The sequence below is a fragment of the Pristiophorus japonicus genome, chromosome 15 (assembly GCF_044704955.1).
Source record: "Pristiophorus japonicus isolate sPriJap1 chromosome 15, sPriJap1.hap1, whole genome shotgun sequence".
Taxonomy (NCBI): domain Eukaryota; kingdom Metazoa; phylum Chordata; class Chondrichthyes; family Pristiophoridae; genus Pristiophorus; species Pristiophorus japonicus.
In genome coordinates, this window is record NC_091991.1 from 145410402 (window position 1) to 145429390 (window position 18989).

General features: G+C 40.8%; 1 protein-coding gene across 5 annotated transcripts in view; it reads left to right on the forward strand.

Moving 5' to 3' along the window:
* Positions 1–18989, forward strand: part of usp7 (ubiquitin specific peptidase 7 (herpes virus-associated)) — a 105194-nt gene that overhangs the window by 36366 nt on the left and 49839 nt on the right. For 4 of the 5 annotated variants that reach the window (XM_070901045.1, XM_070901047.1, XM_070901046.1 and 1 more), the window contains exons 2-6: positions 4906–5010; positions 12107–12305; positions 16381–16519; positions 18413–18501; positions 18855–18963. In XM_070901045.1, coding sequence (XP_070757146.1) covers positions 4906–5010; positions 12107–12305; positions 16381–16519; positions 18413–18501; positions 18855–18963 — 641 coding nt within the window. Of the gene's footprint in view, positions 1–4905; positions 5011–11239; positions 11450–12106; positions 12306–16380; positions 16520–18412; positions 18502–18854; positions 18964–18989 lie in introns of those variants that run through there. The other variant, XM_070901049.1, reaches the window with a different exon arrangement.

Sequence of the window (18989 nt, forward strand, 5' to 3'; positions counted from 1 at the left end):
TGCAGGAGTGGGCAAATAGGTAGAAGATGTAGGTCAAGGCAGAGATACATGGCATAGTAAATTTTGGGTGAAAGGAATGTCCTAATTAGATGCTGAAGAATAGAGTAGAGATCTTCAGATACATAGGTATTTAAGATGGATGTACAGGTAGAAAAGGTCAAAGAATACAAATTGGATTTTGGGTCGATGCATAGCACAGAATACAAAGAAAAGTAATACATTTATAGAAGAAAACAAAATAACTGCAGATGCTGGAAATCTGCAATAAACACAGAAAATAATGGAGACACTGAGTTCATGCAGCATCTGTGGAGAGGAAGGTAAAGTTACCGTTTGACTTGTCAGACCAGGTGTTAAAAATGAACAGCTTATAAGGAGCAACAGGCAGGGAAGGAAAAAATGGTAGGTGATAGGTATTTTGCAGTAACAATTTACATATCCTCTGGTACACATGTTCTTTGTCAACATTGCAATATACCATTATCGCGTCATTTAATTATTTCCTGTCCTTCACCTAATCACATCATCATTTTTTTCCCTCCCCACCCCTTTTCCCTAGCTCTCTCCCTCCTTATAAGCTGTTCAACTTGTCACGTCTCCTGGTTCTGACAAAAGGCTGTCGATGTGGTGCACTAAGTTTACCTTCCTCTACAAATCTGTGACATGGCACCAATGAGTTTCCTATTAGGCCACAGTTGGAATATTGAGAGATTCTGTGAAGCCCATTATAGGAAACTCATTGAAGCCATGGAAAGGGTACTGTGAATATTCTTGAATAATACTAACAATGATGGCTTCTACTTTTGAAGAAAGGCTCTTTCTCCCCTCTTTCCACCCCCCCCCCCCCCAGAACTGAGAGTAAAGGGAACAAATCAAACGGCGATTTTCAAGACTAATGTTTTAAGAGGGTAAACACTGAAAGATTGTTCCACTAGTTGAATTAGTAACAAGGAGTTACAGACTCGGAATTATTACTAGAAAAATGAAGGTGCATGCACATAACCTTTTTGAGAATCAGTGTATAATAATTGTATGCATTTTCAGACGGCATTTGATAAGGGTCATGCAATAAGTCATATGGTACCTTGGGGAATGTAGCTGCATGAATAGAACATTGAAATATTTGTCTCAATAACCTCTTATGAAAGAGGCCATAATATAATTTAGTGCCAATTAATTATGTATTTGAAAAGGACAAATATAAAAGGGATTATAATAGATCGCTTAATTTGAAGAACCAGCATTGTCACGAAGCTAAATGGCCTGTGTTGTAATTTATCTGATTGTATGCTAGCACGATTAGTGACCTTGATGTTTTATTGAGTTTGCTCTGCCTTATTGAGTTTGGTGTAGTTAGGGCAGTTTTTAAGGCCAATTTGTTTCATTTGTCTCAGGAAGTTATAGTGTTGGAATTTTGTCCTTCGACATACATTTTTCTATCACTTTGATCAGGGCTTCACTGTTCAATATAATGAGCTAAGGGCATCTGCTTATCTCGGCAGTTTTGCATTTGGTAACAAAACAATTCGTAAGCCCATTACACAGCAATTGTAGAATACATTTTGTTGTGATAGCTGCTCCAGAACCATCAGGAAAACTTAGAGTTCAATCCTTGGTCTGTGATGTAACCATAATGCACAATGTGCAGTGGGTTCTTTTGGCACTAATTGTAAGGCAACTGGATGATATAATTTGCATGCTTTTACATAGTTACTGTCTTGATCTAACAACCGAAGACAACAGGCACTTTGCTACTTTGTTCCAAGGCTGCGTGACTAGAGCATTTCTCCATGTTAGAAATTATGGCTACCAATGAAATTAAAAGTGGGTGGTATGCTGAATTGACCCCCTTGATCGGCTAATCCCAGATTGCCATGCAACTTCAAGTTACTGATCGTTTGGATGAGTTGGTCGCCTGTGTCAGATCGTTATGGATTCAAGCCCCGCCCAAGGACTTGAGCACACTGTTTAGGCACAGCACTAAGGGTATATTGCATTGTTGGTGGTGTCTTTCAGATAAGATGTTACCTGAGCCTGTTCAGTTAAAAGACTCTAATTGAAGAGGAGCATGGAGTTGTGTCCTAGGGAAGATTCCTTCCACCTCCACCACCAAGATCAGAATAACTGACCTGTCTCATTTGCTGTTGGTGGTCTTTTGCTGTGTGCAGGTTGTCTGCGTAGCTGAGAGTTCTGAAGTCATTCATAAGGATGTGTTAAGGCACTGTCTAAATGCAGGCTCTCTTTCTTCAGTGCTTAGTGCGAGGCTGCAATAAATGGTGCTTACAGAAGGATAAATGTGAATTCCAAAAGTTTGAAAGAACTACTTTGCTAGCAAACCTGTGAGATTTAGTTTTGCGGTAAAATATAGTGCAGTTGGAACCTAGAAGTCGCCACCATCTATCTGAAATTGGAACAAGTTTCTGGGTTACACACGAGCTTCAAGTTTTCAGACTTTCATGTGTCTGCAAGCAAAATATCCAGAGGCCTTCTGCAGTTGGACTACTGCAAGCACAGTACATAATCCAGTATCGTGATGCCCTGTTTTCCCATTTTTTGTCTGTATTCCCACTTAAAAAAATATATATAACTAGAATCACAGTCAACCATGCAATTCTAATTCCATGCGACTTATTTGTAACTCACTTGCGATTCTATCTCGAGTTGGCTGGCAAGCTTCATTGTCAGAGATAGTAATGTCCATAAAGTGCCAGTCTTGATAGTTGCTCCCTCTCTCTATATTGGACCACCCCACACCCTAAAACGAAGTGGACAGATTATAAAATTGATTCACTGCGCATTACAGGTCTGCCATCTCCATCTTCTAGATGTTAACTTGAGAGCATTTCCTCTGCTTGTGTTACTGCCAATGACATTAGGGGTTCATTGGGTGTCGGGCAGGAGGAGGTAATGCTGTTCCCATGCTGTTGTCTCCGTATTGCTGTCGGAAGTTGCTGCTATCCTACACTCCTAACACTTGCCAGCATTCTACCAAATAGTCGTTCAGAAATGACCTTTAATGAAGAAAAAAAAAATCAATCCACAAGGAAATCCAGACTGTGGTGCTCTGCATATTGGTTACCTTGTTTTATTACTGGTTTAAACATGATCATGCTCTTTTATTATAAAAAAAAAAGTTTGCTAAAAAAAGAAACAAGAACTTGAAACAGCTGCAGATCATAGAATCATAGAAGTTTACATCATGGAAGGAGGCCATTTTGGCCCATGTCCGGGTCGGCCAACAAGAGGCTATCCAGTTTAATCCCACTTTCCAGCTTGAGGTCCGTAACCCTGCAGGTTACGGCACTTCAGGTGCACATCCAAGTACTTTTAAATGTGGTGAGGGTTTCTGCCTCTACCACCCTTTCAGGCAGAGAGTTCCAGACCCCCATAACCCGCTGCGTGAAGAAATTTCCCCTCAAATCCCATCTCAACATAAGAACATAAGAAATAGGAGCAGAAGGCAGCCATATAGCCCCTCGAGCCTGCTCCGCCACTTAATACGATCATGGCTGATCTGATCATGGACTCAGGTCCACTTCTCTGCCCGCTCTCCATAACCCCTTATTCCCTTATCGTTCAAGAAACTGTCTCTTTCTCTCTCAAATGTATTCAGTGTCCCAGCTTCCACAGCTCTCTGAGGCAGTGAATTCCACAGATCCACAATCTTCAGAGGAAATTTCTCCTCATCTTAGTTTTTAATGGGCGGCCCCTTATTCTAAGATTATACCCTCTAGTTCTAGTCTCCCCTATTACTTCTATCAACCTTGTACCAATTACTTTAAGTTTATGCCCCCTGGTTGTTGACCTCTCTGCTCAGGGAAATAGGTCCTTTTTATCCACTATATCTCGGCCCCTCAATTTTATACACCTCAATGAGGTCTCCCCTCAGCCTCTTCTGTTCCAAAGAAAACAAACGCAGTCTATCCAATCTGTCCTCGCAGCTAAAATTCTCCACTCCTGGCAACATCCTCGTAAATCTCCTCTGTACCCTCTCCAGTGCAATCACGTCCTTCTTGTAATGTGGTGACCAGACCTGCATGCAATACTCTAGCTGTGGCCTAACCAGTATTTTATACAGTTGAAGCATAACCCCCGCCCCCGCTCTTGTACTCTATGCCTCGGCTAATAAAGGTAAGTATTCCGTATGCCTTCTTAACCACCTTATCTACCTGGCCTGCTACCTTCAGATGCTTTCTGATTTATCCCTTACTTGGCTGTGGTGGTCATTTTCCTGTTTTTTTTTTATATATAAATAAATTAGGACTTAAAAGTATTTAGTGGTAGCCAGTGGCTCAGTTGGTAGGTAGCACCCTTGCCGCTGAGTCAGAAGGTTGTGGGTTCAAGTCCCACTCAGCAGTGCAGTACTGAGGGGGTGCTGTCCTTCGGATGAGATGTTAAACCGAGGCCCCATCTACACTCTCAGGTGGATGTTAAAGATCCCATGGCAATATTTTGAAGAACAGCAGGGTTATCCCTGGTGTCCTGGGCAATATTTATCCCTCAATCAATAACATAAACAGATTATCTGAGCACTATCACACTGCTGTTTGTGAGAATTTGCTGTGTGCAAATTGGCTGCTGTGTTTCCTACATTACAACAGTGACTATACTTTAATTTTTTTTTTAAAGGCACTTCATTGGCTGTAAAGCACTTGGACATCTGGTGGTTGTACAAGTTGCCATATAAATGCAAGTCTTTTTTTACATTCAACAGTGCTTATTTATAGGGGCTGTCGGAAATGAACAGTGCAGCTACTATCTACAGATTTGTGGGGAAGAACTGATGCATAGTGCTTTAATTATATGGGTCTAACAACATGTAATACATAAGAGAATCTTCAAAATTCTGCAGAGGAAACAAGGAGTTTAGAGTCTTTAGCAATGATGCATTTATTTTTCTTTCAGCTGGGGATGCAGACGATCCACCACGAATCACCCCTAACCCAGTCATCAATGGTAACGTAGCAATGGCAGATGGGCACAACAATACAGAGGAAGATATGGACGATGGTAATGTTTTGTCAATCTGTTTAGTATGGAAAAAATCTTTTTTATAGTTGGGGAATTTGTAGTCTTGAACTGGACTAATAGCCACTTGAAATATGACGACTCTTGAATATTCCACTATTTTGACTGAAATCTCCTCTGACATACAGCCGTTGTTTGAACAATATATTTGCAGACATTTATTCTGACATTAGATAAACATGGTTTTGATGTAAGACTTTAAATCTATAAAGTGGCTTGTTGCATTCTTGGCTTGAATTTGTATTGGGTGAAATTTGTTGCTCATCAAAATAGCGATGACCATGCTAATCTGGTTAAGGATGTTTGGGCTCCCTCCTCAAACCCACTCAATAGAGTGCCTTGTACTACAGCCATCACTGTGACCACTCCACACATTGGTGCTGAATATTGACAGCTTGGTGTGGACTTAGTCATTTGATTTGATTGGACTGTACTGACTACCTGGTGTTAAAAGACTATGTTCTGTCTAATTGTCTTCATCGTTCCTCCTTTACATTTTCTGCTCCTCTTCTTCCACACATCCCCGTGCCACACCCCCCCCCCCCCAGCAAGAGAAAGGGAAAAATCAATGAGTTTCACTAAATTTGTGATCCGTAATACTGCATTGTGACCTGGGATCTTTCAGTGATTTATTAAAAAAAACCTTCTATGCTAGGTATTGGAGATTATGTACAACGGTGTGCTGGGGTGTGTAGCCCAAGACTCTGCAATTGGTGGTGGTTTGATATCTTCTAAATTATATTATGTAACTGACTAATGTGTAATAAAGATGGAATAACTGAAGACATTTCAGATACTGTAAAAGTAGTTTCAATTTGTTTCCAGGAGCTACAGTATTAAAAAAAGATCTGGAGACAAGATGATGTGGGAACAGTTGAAGTTACTCCTTTTATGTATTAAAAGGTTACTTCCATTAGGGGTTTGTATTAAAGGATTGCAAAACGGATAGATTTTTGATGTAGGAATATTTTATACATTGGCAAAAGCCAACCAAAAAATATTTTGAACTAAGATAGTAATATGACTTCAAAGTTTGTTTCTGGCAATGAAGGTATTGCTTGCTTAACTCTGGATGAGTAGCAGTAATGATTTACAACAAATGACTTTAAATGCTGGGATATCCTATTGTGAAACTTTTAAGATTAAAGTACAGTTTTGATCATGGGACTAAAGACAATGATGGTTTATATTTTGCTAAATCTTAAGGACCAGATTTATTGCACATATTCTCCTCCAGATCAGATATTCTACAAATGAACACGTATGGGTTATAAATGCCTGCGCAGCTAAACGGAAGATTGAGAATTGCACACAGTTCTAGCAAGGTGCCTCCCCGTGGGGTGGGTGCTCTCTGATTTTTAAAAATCCTGGTCACAAGGAATTTTTTTTCCTACTTGGAGCATGTTATGAGAGATTCCTCAATTCTTCCTCATTCATTCAACTTCTGCATATAACTAGGAATTTGTTATTAACTGTGAGGGAAGAGGAATGACCCCTTTTAAGAAATTCACCATTATGCTATCATTTGGGTCAGGAGATCTTCCCTTCACTGGTTATGACTTTTGTGCACTTCACATTTTTTAGTTTTTATCGTCTGTTGTTTTTTTTTCCTAGTCATGTACAGATTTTATTTATTGTGGATAATTGTAGCCTGCAAAAGTGGTTTTGGAAGTTTCATTTTTTTTTAAAAAGTTTGCCTCAGCTGATGCTTTTCAATATCAGCCCTGAAGGGCTACCTTGGTGGGTTTGGTTCCAGTGCTCAATTTAAAATTTGTGGAACACAGTGAATCCTTCTCTAAACTCATGACTTATCTTTAGCCTGTCTTTAACATTGAGCAAGTTTCAGAAGTCTGAAGCTTGTGCCAAATCTGCAAAGTGTTCAATAAATGCATCGTTTGCTATATTTCAAAGCTAGATTTGGCCAGGGAAACCTAGAGTTCCAATTTTGCTAAGTGCAAATCCAGGTCAGACAAGGAATTGAGTTGAAACAGGGAGTGTGTTAGTGGAGATGCATTGACCATACTGTGCTCTGTGCTAACAATCAAGGAGAAAATGCTGAGGCCCTTTTAGACATGTAATCTCCTTTAGAACTAGTCACAAATCTGTAATTTCTGGTTTTGGCAGCCAGGTAATTGCTGTCTGATGGTTCCTGTCAAATGATTACACCATTGAAGTCAGTGCCCTTGTCTTTGGTGTTCATCAACACAGCCCAATAAAGGTAGCTTTGGTACCATACCTGAGGTTATCATTCGGATATAGGTGTTGCTAGCACGGCCAGCATTTATTACCCATCCCTAGTTGCCATTGAGAAGGTGGTGGTGAGCTGCTCTTCTGAACCACTCGTCTGTGGTGAAGATGCTTCTGCAGTGCTGTTATATAGGGAATTCCAGAATTTTAACCCATCAACAATGAAGGAATGGCTGTGAGAGATGGGGGAACTTGGATGTGATGTTCATGCACCTGCTGGCCTTGTCCTACCAGGGGCTATATAGGTCGAGGGATTGGGAGGCGCTATGAAGAAGCCTTGGCAAGTTGCTGCAATGCATCCTGTAGACTACACAATTCAGTGGCGTGAGTTGATGTTTAAGATGGTAGGCAGATTGCTTTGTCCTGGATGGTGTCTAGTTTCTAGTGTTTTGTGCAGCTGCACCCATCCAGGAAACTAAACAGTATTCCATTGGATTTGTGCCTTGTAGGTTGGGGAGCCGGGAGATGAGTGACTCGCCACAGAATACCCAGCTCTGACCTGCCTTTGTAGCCACGGCATTTATCTGGCTGGTTCAGTTCAGTCTCTGGTCAATGGCGACCCCCAGGGTATTGATGGGGGATTTGGCAATTGTAATACATTTGAATGTCATGGGAAGGTGATTAGACACTCTTGTTAGATTATCTGCCACTTGTAGGTGTAAATATTACTTGCCACTTATCATCCTCAGCCTGGATGTGTCCAAGTCTTGCTGCATTTGGGCCATGGACTGCTTCATTATTACCTTACAGCAGGACGAGCAGATTAGGGTAAAGCTTCCACCAGCAATCATTGCTCAAATGTAAAAGCAAATTGTTGGGCCAAGGAACCCTCTCTGAAAATGTAAGACTTCTTGTGATCTTTTAATGCCTTGGAATGTTTTATTACGTTAAAGGCGCTATATAAATACAAGTTGTTTCCTGCCTTAAGAGAATTTTTTTTACAACAATTGGTTGATTCACCACTACCAGCTCCTTTTAAAAGCTAGTGGCACTTCAGTATTGCTGGTGGTGCTGATTGACACAACTGAAGATGGTATGTTTTGTGCTTGGTTACAGAAGGAATGTGCCCTCTTACCAGATGAAATTGTGGATGAATAGAAGGGGAGTAGTATGCTCTTTGTCCAGATAGTTCTGTCTTGCATTACTCATTTCTCTTGGATCGCCCTGACGCCATCAGCAACTAAATTTATAAACTTAATAAATACATTACCGGGAAGGAGGGACGAAACTAGCCTACAATTCCCATTTTCCCATCATCCTTTTTTATCTTGTCCCTCACCCCAATGGATTTCATGATGTCACTTGTTGCAGACGCAACACTTATAATAAGAATTAGGAACAGGAATAGGCCATCTAGCCCCTCGAGCCTGCTCCGCCATTCAATAAGATCATGGCTGATCTGGCCGTGGACTCAGCTCCACTTACACGCCCTCTCCCCGTAACCCTTAATTCCCTTATTGGTTAAAAATCTATCGATCTGTGACTTGAATACATTCATTGAGCTAGCCTCAACTGCTTCCTTGGGCAGAGAATTCCACAGATTCACAACCCTCTGGGAGAAGAAATTCCTTCTCAACTCGGTTTTAAATTGGCTCCCCCATATTTTGAGGCTGTGCCCCCTAATTCTAGTCTCCCCGACCAGTGGAAACAACCTCTCTGCCTCTATCTTGTCTATCCCTTTCATGATTTTAAATGTTTCTATAAGATCACCCCTCATCCTTCTGAACTCCCAACGAGTAAAGACCCAGTCTACTCAATCTATCATCATAAGGTAACCCCCTCATCTCCGGAATCAGCCTAGTGAATCGTCTCTGTACCCCCTCCAAAGCCAGTATATCCTTAAGTAAGGTGACCAAAACAGCACGCAGTACTCCAGGTGCGGCCTCACCAATACCCTATACAGTTGCAGCAGGACCTCCCTGCTTTTGTACTCCATCCCTCTCGCAATGAAGGCCAACATTCCATTCGCCTTCCTGATTACCTGCTGCACCTGCAAACTAACTTTTTGGGATTCATGCATTCATGCACAAGGACCCCAGGTCCCTCTGCATCTCAGCATGTTGTAATTTCTCCCCATTCAAATAATATTCCCTTGTACTGTTTTTTCCCCAAGGTGGATGACCTCACACTTTCCGACATTGTATTCCATCTGCCAAACCTTCGCCCATTCGCTTAACCTATCCAAATCTCTTTGCAGCCTCTCTGTGTCCTCTACACAACCTGCTTTCCCACTAATCTTCGTGTCATCTGCAAATTTTGTTACACTACACTCTGTCCCCTCTTCCAGGTCATCTATGTATATTATAAACAGTTGTGGTCCCAGCACCGATCCCTGTGGCACACTACTAACCACCGATTTCCAACCCGAAAAGGACCCATTTATCCCGACTCTCTGCTTTCTGTTCGCCAGCCAATTCTCTATCCATGCTAATACATTTCCTCTGACTCCGCGTACCTCTATCTTCTGCAGTAACCTTTTGTGTGGCACCTTATTGAATGCCTTTTGGAAATCTAAATACACCACATCCATCGGTACACCTTTGTCCACCATGCTCGTTATATCAAAGAATTCTAGTAAATTTGTGCATGTGAAATGGCTGAACTTATACAGCCAGTCTACCCATGCCTTGCATGTTGGAAACTACTTGAGCTGGTTTAAAATCCAGATACACACTGGAAGATCTGGACTGCAATGTAAAAGCAGCTTGGGTGTCTCGACTGATTTGGCCTCCTTTTAATAAATCAGCAGGGGAACAGCACACAATGTAAATATGGGAGAGCAATGTTATGTAGCTGCTATGTTTGATGTCAAAACCTGGGGGGAAAGCTTATGGGGAAAACAAAGGCAAGTAACATCTATGACCTTGAACTGATGGGGTTCAATTACCCATGATTATCCTCAATTAACTATTTTAAACTTTCAAACTTGAATGCTGTCTCTCACGTGAGCCTTTAAAGCACCCCTTTCACTCCTGGATGGGGCACAAGAAAAGGCTTGTTTGCTGAGCAGTATCTTTCACCTTCATCTTTCAATCTTAACTTTTCCTGATTTTTCTGAGCCTGATCCTCTAGTTTCACTTCAGCTTTAAATAGGCTTTCTACATTCTTAATTCCTTGTTTGGATTGCATCTTTACTGTGCTGAGACACAAACTCCATCGCACTATCTACTACTCAAGTTATTCTTTTGTCGGATCTCAAACCGAAATTCCTTATCTCATTTAGTCTTCCCTTACTCCTACAATATGCAGGCTTCTCAAACCTAAGCTTCACATCCCCTAACCACTACGGTTTGATTTATTTTGTCTTTCATTTCTTCAACCTTGCTCTCCTGCACAATCCGTCTAGGGCCTTTATTATGTTTCCCAATAACAAGACAAACTAGCATACTGTATCTGTGTCTGAAGAACTTTCATAAGTTTTCCCCCTGAACTGATACCTCATTTCTATAACTTTCACAAAATATGGCCATCATGGAGAAAAATACATCTGGAATGTTGTCTTTTTAAGAAAATTGCACCCATATGTGTGGCTTTCTTTTTCCCCTTCCCTATCTGCTGTTTGCAAGGCTTGTCCTGCACTATGCTAGCTCCCTCCCCTGTTGTGATAGATATGCAAGTCATCAATCAACCATCAATGTTCATGCTTTAACTAAGTATTATCTTGAATTGTATTGCAAGGATGTCCATTTGTCCAGATACCAGTCACGGTCCTGTTGGAGTGAGGATATTAATCTCTCACTCTACTACAGACGAAACAGTGCACTACTTCAGAATTTCACTGCCAAATTTTTGTACTGCTTTGCTTTACTGCTATTTGTATGTGGAGGTTGAACATATGAGGAAAATATTAATTATCTACAGTAGGTATGGTCTTAATTTTTTTGCAAGTTCAACCTCTGCATACAGAGCTCCCTCGAGGCCTAATCCATACTTCTGATCTTACTGTTTTGCGGTTACATTTCAGTGCTCTTGCTGTTGGCATCTTAGTGCAGCCGCCTGCAGGCAAAGAACAAAGCCTTGTATGCAGCAGAGTGGGGAAAGATCACTTAACAGCTTGGGGTGAAATGTTTTTAAGAGGAGCATTATCCCAATTGTTCCATTTTCCTCACCCCCAACTTCTATTTGTACGAGGAATCTGAACTTCTTTCAAAGAACGAGGAAGGCCATACTTATGGTAAGTAACGTGGAGGGCAAATAATGCCACTACTATGCACCCACCATTTGGTTCAAGGAAGCTCTTGGATGGTATTTTCTTTCAGGGTGGTAGTGGAAAAAATTGGATGGAAGTGATCACTGTTGCTGTACACTGCCGACCCATTGGGGCTTTTTGTGAACTGATATATTTTATGCAAATTTGACCCTTCTCATCAGTTGAGCTCAGCTTGCACCCCAAAGCTCTCAATAGAAACTACTCTAAAGAAGCCACCTTACCTTGCTTCCCAAAGAACAGAAACAGTGTAGGTATACAGTGGCTTGTAAGAAAAGCTGAAATCAATCTACTTTTTGGGCATATGTGTAGACATTGCAATGTCCAATTGTAACTGAAAAGTTTAATGCTGAGAAATATGCTTTGAAGACCTGTAAGAATTATTATTTCTTGCTGGTAAATATTTTTACACTATCAGGATGATATTTTGTCAGTCAGATGGTTACTGTGGAATTGACAAAAATGATCTATTTGCTTAATATATTGGATGTATTAACTTTGATTTCTGCTAACGCTTTGGAAACCAAAGATCAGATATAGGTGCCTTTCAACAAGACAAACTGTTAACTTTAAAATTGGTTTTAGTTTTATTTTAAACATTAAAGTTCTTTTTGGTTTTGACAGACACCAGCTGGCGGTCAGAGTCCACATTTCGCTTCACTGTGGAACGTTTTAGTAGGCTCAGCGAGTCTGTACTGAGCACTCCTTGTTTTGTGCGGAACTTACCATGGAAAATTATGGTAATGCCTCGCTTCCATCCTGATCGACCTCATCAAAAGAGCGTTGGATTTTTCCTACAATGCAATGCTGAATCTGATTCCACGTAAGTAAAAGTTCACATTGTTTTAAAGATGGAAACATTCACGCGTGAGCACCTGATGAAGAACCAGCCCACTTTACCTTGTACAGTTTGACGAGAAAAAGGTCAACTGAATTTATCAACTATTAAGGTCTTATGATCACTGAAGTCTGTGTGCGAGCTTTGTTTCAGCAAATTAATGATTTTAATGTGTAAACGACAGATAGCAAAACTGTCTCGAGTCAAGTGATTTAAATGAAATTGGCATTTTGCTCTGCTGAATGCGAGTGTTAGTGAGTGTCAAAGACCCACAACTGCTACTTGGTTCTTTCCATACGTCAATGAACATCTGCAGTTAGAGCATTCTAGTATATAGATGGAAAGTGCTAAAATTAGGTTTAAAACATTCAACCTGAAGATTCTGTATCTTGTGTTGCGATGATGCTGGAAAGGCCACAGTTATTGACCAGTCCTGAAGAACACAAGAAATTGAAACATAGAAAATAGGTGCACGAGTAGGCCATTGGACCCTTCGAGCCAGCACCGCCATTCAATAAAATCATGGCTGATCGTTCCTTCAGTACCCCTTTGCTGCTTTCTCTCCAGACCCCTTGATCCCCTTAACTGTAAGGGCCATATCTAACTTCCTCTTGAATATATCCAATGAACTGGCATCAACAACTCTCTGCGGCAGGGAATTCCACAGGTTAACAACTCTGAGTGAAGAAGTTTCTCCTCATCTCAGTCCTAAATGGCCTACCCCTTATCCTAAGACTATGTCCCCTGGTTCTGGACTTCCCCAACATCGGGAACATTCTTCCCGCATCTAGCCTGTCTAGTCCAGTCAGAATCTTATATGTTTCTATGAGATCCCCTCTCATCCTTCTAAACTCCAGTGAATAAAGGCCCACTTGATCCAGTCTCTCCTCATATGACAGCCCAGTCATCCCTGGAATCAGTCTGGTGAACCTTCGCAGCACTCCCTCAACAGCCAGAACGTCCTTCCTCAGATTCGGAGACCAAAACTGAACACCATATTCCAGATGGGGCCTCACCAAGGCCCTGTACAACTGCAGCAAGACTTCCCTGCTCCTATACTCTAATCCCCTTGCTATGAAGGCCAACATACCATTTGCCTTCTTCACCGCCTGCTGTACCTGCATACCAGCTTTCAATGACTGATGAACCATGACACCCAGGTCTTGCTGCACCTCCCCTTTTCCTAATCTTCTGCCATTCAGATGATCTGCCTTCGTGTTTTTGCCCCCAAAGTGGATAACCTCACATTTATCCATATTATACTGCATCTGCCATGTATTTGCCCACTCGCCTAACCTGTCCAAGTCACCCTGCAGCCTCTTAGTGTCCTCCTCACAGATCACACCGCCACCAAGTTTAGTGTCATCTGCAAAATGGGGCCATTTGGCCCCTCAAGCCAGGATGATGATTTTGGCCTCAACTCCACTTCCCTGTCTGCTTCCCATAACCCTTGACGCCCCTTCTCATTCAAAAATCTGTATCTCTACCTTAAATATATTCAATGACCCAGCCTCCACAGCTCTCTGTCGAAGAGAATTCCAAAGATTCACGACCCTCAGAATTCCTTCTTGTTTCCGTTTTAAATGGGCGATCCCTTATTCTGAAATGATGCCCCTAGTTCTAGATTCCCCATGAAGAGAAACAACTTCTCTGCATCTACCCTGTCAAGCCCCTTCAGAATCTTGTATGTTTCAATAAGATCCCCTGCATTCTTCTAAACTTCAATGAGTATAGACTCAACCTTTCATCATAAGACAACCCCTTCATCTCAGGAATCAACCTCGTGAACCTTCTCTGAACTGCCTCCAATGCAAGCATATCCCTCCTTAAATAAGGAGACCAAAACTACACGGTTGTCAATCATATGTCGCTACTTTTTAAACTGGGTGGCTTGCTCAGCCACAGCAGAGAACATTGAGTCAGCCATGTAGTGTAGGACAGGCCTCGAGTAGCTCTGGGGTGGCAGGTTCCTTTTATCTGAAAGACATTAATGTTTTGATGAAATTTGTGTCTTATGGTAATTTTTTTCCAGCGCTAGCCACAAATTACCAGTTTAATTTCAGAACTTGGTGTGATTTGAACACTCAACCTCTGGGCTGCTGGTCCTGTACCATAGCTAATACATTGCCACACCTGGAGTGCAAAATCTTGATTCGCCTTTTGCTATTCTACTAGATAATGGTGTAACATCTGCATTTGGATGAGACCGGGGAATTAGTAATGGGGAACATGGAGATGGCAGAAACTCTGAACAAATATTTTGTATCAATCTTTACGGTAGAGGACACTAACAATATCCCAACAATGGATAATCAAGGGGCTATATATAGGGGGCGAGGAATTTAACACAGTCACTAAGGAGATAGTACTCAGTAAGATAATGGGACTAAAGGCAGATAAATCCTCTGGACCTGATGGCTTGCATTCTAGGGTCCCAAGAGAAGTAGCATCAGGGATTGTGGATGCATTGGTTGTAATTTACCAAAATTCCCTGGATTCTGGGGTGGTCCCAGTAGATTGGAAAACTGCAAATGTAATGCCCCTATTTAAAAAAGGAGGCAGACAAAAAGCAGGAAACTATAGACCAGTTAGCCTAGCATCTGTGATTGGGAAAATGTTGGAGTCCATTATTAAAGAAGCAGTAGCAGGACATTTGGAAAAGCAAAATTTGGTCAGGCAGAGTCAGCATGGATTTATGAAGAGGAAGTCATGTTTGACAAATTTGCTGGAATTCTTTGAGGATGTAACGAACAGGGTGGATAAAGGGGAGCCAGTGGATGTGGTGTATTTGGATTTCCAGAAGGTATTTGACAAGGTGCCACAAAAGGTTACTGCACAAGGTAAAAGTTCACGGTGTTGGGGGTAATATATTAGCATGGATAGAAGATTGGCCAACTAACAGAAAACAGTCGGGATAAATGGTTCATTCTCGGGTTGGCAATCAGTAACTAGTGGGATGCTGCAGGGATCAATGCTGGGACCCCAACTATTTACAATCTATAATAACGACTTGGAGGAAGGGACTGAGTGTAACCTAACCAAGTTTGCTGACGATACAAAAATGGGAGGAAAATTAATGTGTGAGGACACACAAAATCTGCAAAAGGACATAGACAAGCTAAATGAGTGGGCAAACATTTGGCAGATGGAGTATAATGTTGGAAAGTATGAGGTCATGCACTTTGGCAGAAAAAATCAGAGCAAGTTATTTAAATGGAGAAAGATTGTAAAGCGCTGCAGTGCAGCGGGATCTGGTGTACTTGTGCATGACGCACAAAAGGATAGTATGAGGTACAGCAAGTAATCAGGAAGGCCAATGGAATCTTGGCCTTTATTGCCAAGGGGATGGAGTAAAAAAGCAGGCAAGTCTTGATATGTTATACAGGGTTTTGGTGAGGCCACACCTGGAATACTGCGTGCAGTTTTGGTTTCCATATTTACGAAAGGATATACTTGCTTTGGAGGCAGTTCAGAGAAGGTTTACTAGGTTGATTCTGGAGATGAGGGGGTTGACTTATGAGGAAAGGTTGAGTAGGTTGGGCCTCTACTCATTGGAATTCAGAAGAATGAGAGGTGATCTTATCGAAACGTGTAAGATTGAGGAGGCTTGATGAGGTGGATGCAGAGAGGATGTTTCCACTGATGGAGACTAGAACTAGAGGGCATAATCTTAGAATAAGGGGCCGCCCATTTAAAACTGATGAGAAATTTCTTAGAGGGTTGCAAATCTGTGGAATTTGCTGCCACAGAGCTGTGGAAATTGGGACATTGAATAAATTTAAGACAGAAATAGACAGTTTCTTAACCGATAAGGGAATGTGGGGTTATGGGGAGCGGGCAGGGAAGTAGATTTGAGTTCATGATCAGATCAGCCATGATATTAAATGGCTGAGCAGGCTCGAGAGGCCGTATGGCCTACCCCTGCTCCTATTTCTTCGGTTTATTTGTAGTTTATCCATGAATTGTATGATTTTTGTGTGCTCACGTGAATTTACCCTTTAAATGAAATAAAGAATATAAATTATCTAGTTACAAAAAATCCTCGTGTTTCTTTTTATAGGTCATGGTCCTGTCATGCCCAAGCTGTATTGAAGATAATCAACTACAAAGATGAAGAAAAGTCATTCAGTAGAAGGATTAGTCATCTTTTCTTTCACAAGGAGAATGACTGGGGGTTTTCTAATTTTATGACTTGGAGTGTAAGTGCTGAAGATTTACTTTGTTCTACAACCAAACTTGTTGCATTGTAATCCAAGTCAATCTGCAAATTTGAACTGTGCTAGTCTCCTTTCCTGTATTATTTCAAATCTACAAGAAAGTGGGACTAGCATAGGGGAGAATGCAGGGGACTGACTAAACTTTTAGAAACTTGGTCTAGTACAAAAATGCTACAGTCCCCAAAGGACATGCTTCCAACACACATTGAATTATCCTTTCTTGAATATTGTCAAGAGATCCATAACTCATTTGGCAAGCTTCCTGTGTAGTCCAGGGTTGTCCATATTCCCAGGTACCTGCCTTGGTCTTGGACTGTCGGCATTGATCCGTTCCACCTGAGCCATTTGGAATCTGATTCCTTTCCTGCCAGTGTGTTTTACCAAGCAGCTAGAAAAGGACTTGTGAAGAGCATTACATCGTTGCATTTGGTGCAGGCGGTGACTCAAGTGGTCGCAACATTGATAAAATTCAATTTGTCAGTCCTCTAGACTCTTGCAAAGATGCCATTTTTCTTTGATTAATTTTCAGTGTCTGATCTCATTCAATGCCTCCTCGTTAATTTCAAAGCCCTCAAGGATATTTGCTATGCTACAGGAATTGTATAGCAAGTTTCTATTTTCCCAGAGTACTTATTTTTTAATTGAGTAATTATGTTTTCTCCATCCCAATTACACAACTTTTATCCTTAAGTTCTAATTTGCTTCTTAAGAACGCGTATTGTAATGATGCACGTATTATTGTGCTTAACCTTTTTTGTTCACCTCCAGTGCCCTTTTTTGCGCATCAAATGTCTATTTTACTATTTTCTGTACTTGTCCCATAGATAATTTGGTGATTGCTTAGATTATTTTTCTTGTATATACTTGACAGCTATCTTTTTCCTCCCAAAGTTTTACACTTTCTAAATTGAGCTAATTCTCAGCCATATACCCCATTTAAATGTTAGTTTGTACCCTGGGATCACTGGTGCTGATTTGTCAGATTATCTTCTCATAACATGCTAACTCCTTGAGACGTTCCACTATCGCTATCCCTGTTGGAAGATCCAGATGCAAGTTCTCCCTCCTGGAGTCCATAACACTGCACCGAATTTGCCACTTAAGTTTCTGTTGTCACGCTCGTTTGCAGCTGAAATTAGGCTGGGGTTAGTGCTCTATTATTTATTCATTGTAGTCTGCACATAATCCTTAACTCGTGTATAAAGTTCCAACAAATATCTGCCCTGGTGTTGAGCTGTTTCATTTGTTCATTTTTTTAGTTCAAGTTTTTGTTTTGCTTTTTCCTGAAGTATAACTTACAAATTACAAGTGATCTTGAATACACAAAACTTGCACCCTATCTTTGTCACTTATATCTGCCCTGGATAAATGGGTACCTGTGCCTATTAAATTTTCTTCTATCTTTTGTGGGGAGCAATCCCTGTCATCATTTCCTTCTGGTTATTTCTATCCTTGCACAGGGAGTAGTGTTGCTATAATAATACTTACATAGTTGAGATTTTAGATCATTTTACTGAAATCAATGTGGCTCCATAAGGCACAGTTTAGGTGGGCTGTGAATTATGTAATTTCAAAGAATATATCTATGTAATTTCACTAAAGGCATCCTTTGATTTATTACTAAAGGTATCCTTTGATTTTAAAATTAAGTCTTATGGGAAAGAAAAAGCAGGCAGTTCAGTCCTGTATGCATGAAACATTAAGTTGTTGCTACATTGCATAGAATTTACCAAATCTTTGTTTTTGAATTTAGATGTCATTAAAATTGTAAGGCCAATGATGAGTTATAACAATTATACAAAGTAATTTCAGGTAGCTATGGAGTGAACTACGTTAATTGAATACTTATTTAAAACCTGTTTACAATCTGTTCAGGAAGCAACTGATGCTGAAAAAGGATTCATAGAAGATGACAAAGTTACATTTGAAGTCTTTGTTCAGGCTGATGCACCACATGGGGTGGCGTGAGTATTGTAATTAGAATTATAAAATCTTGGGAATTTTGTAAGTTGACTAGATTGAGATACATTTTACATGAATAATTTGTAATTAAATAAATTGTGCAGACAACAATATTATACCATGGCTTTGTGATTTCTCACTGTGTAATGGATTTTGGTGTGAAGGGGGGGAAGGAGAGTTGGAAACGTGCTTGCCAATCTTTTTCAGCCTCTCTGGATGCATGAGGTATGGGAGAAAATTGGGCACTGCTGAATTTCTGTACTCTATATATGTATTTGTTTTCAAGTCTCTCAAGGGAAGCCATATATTGGAAAGCTGCGTGTTAAATGTACTATTTTTGAAAATTTAATTCTAGGTGGGATTCTAAAAAGCACACAGGCTATGTAGGATTGAAGAACCAGGGAGCAACCTGTTACATGAACAGCTTATTGCAGACATTGTTCTTCACAAATCAGCTGCGAAAGGTAGTGTGGACATTATCACTATGCTC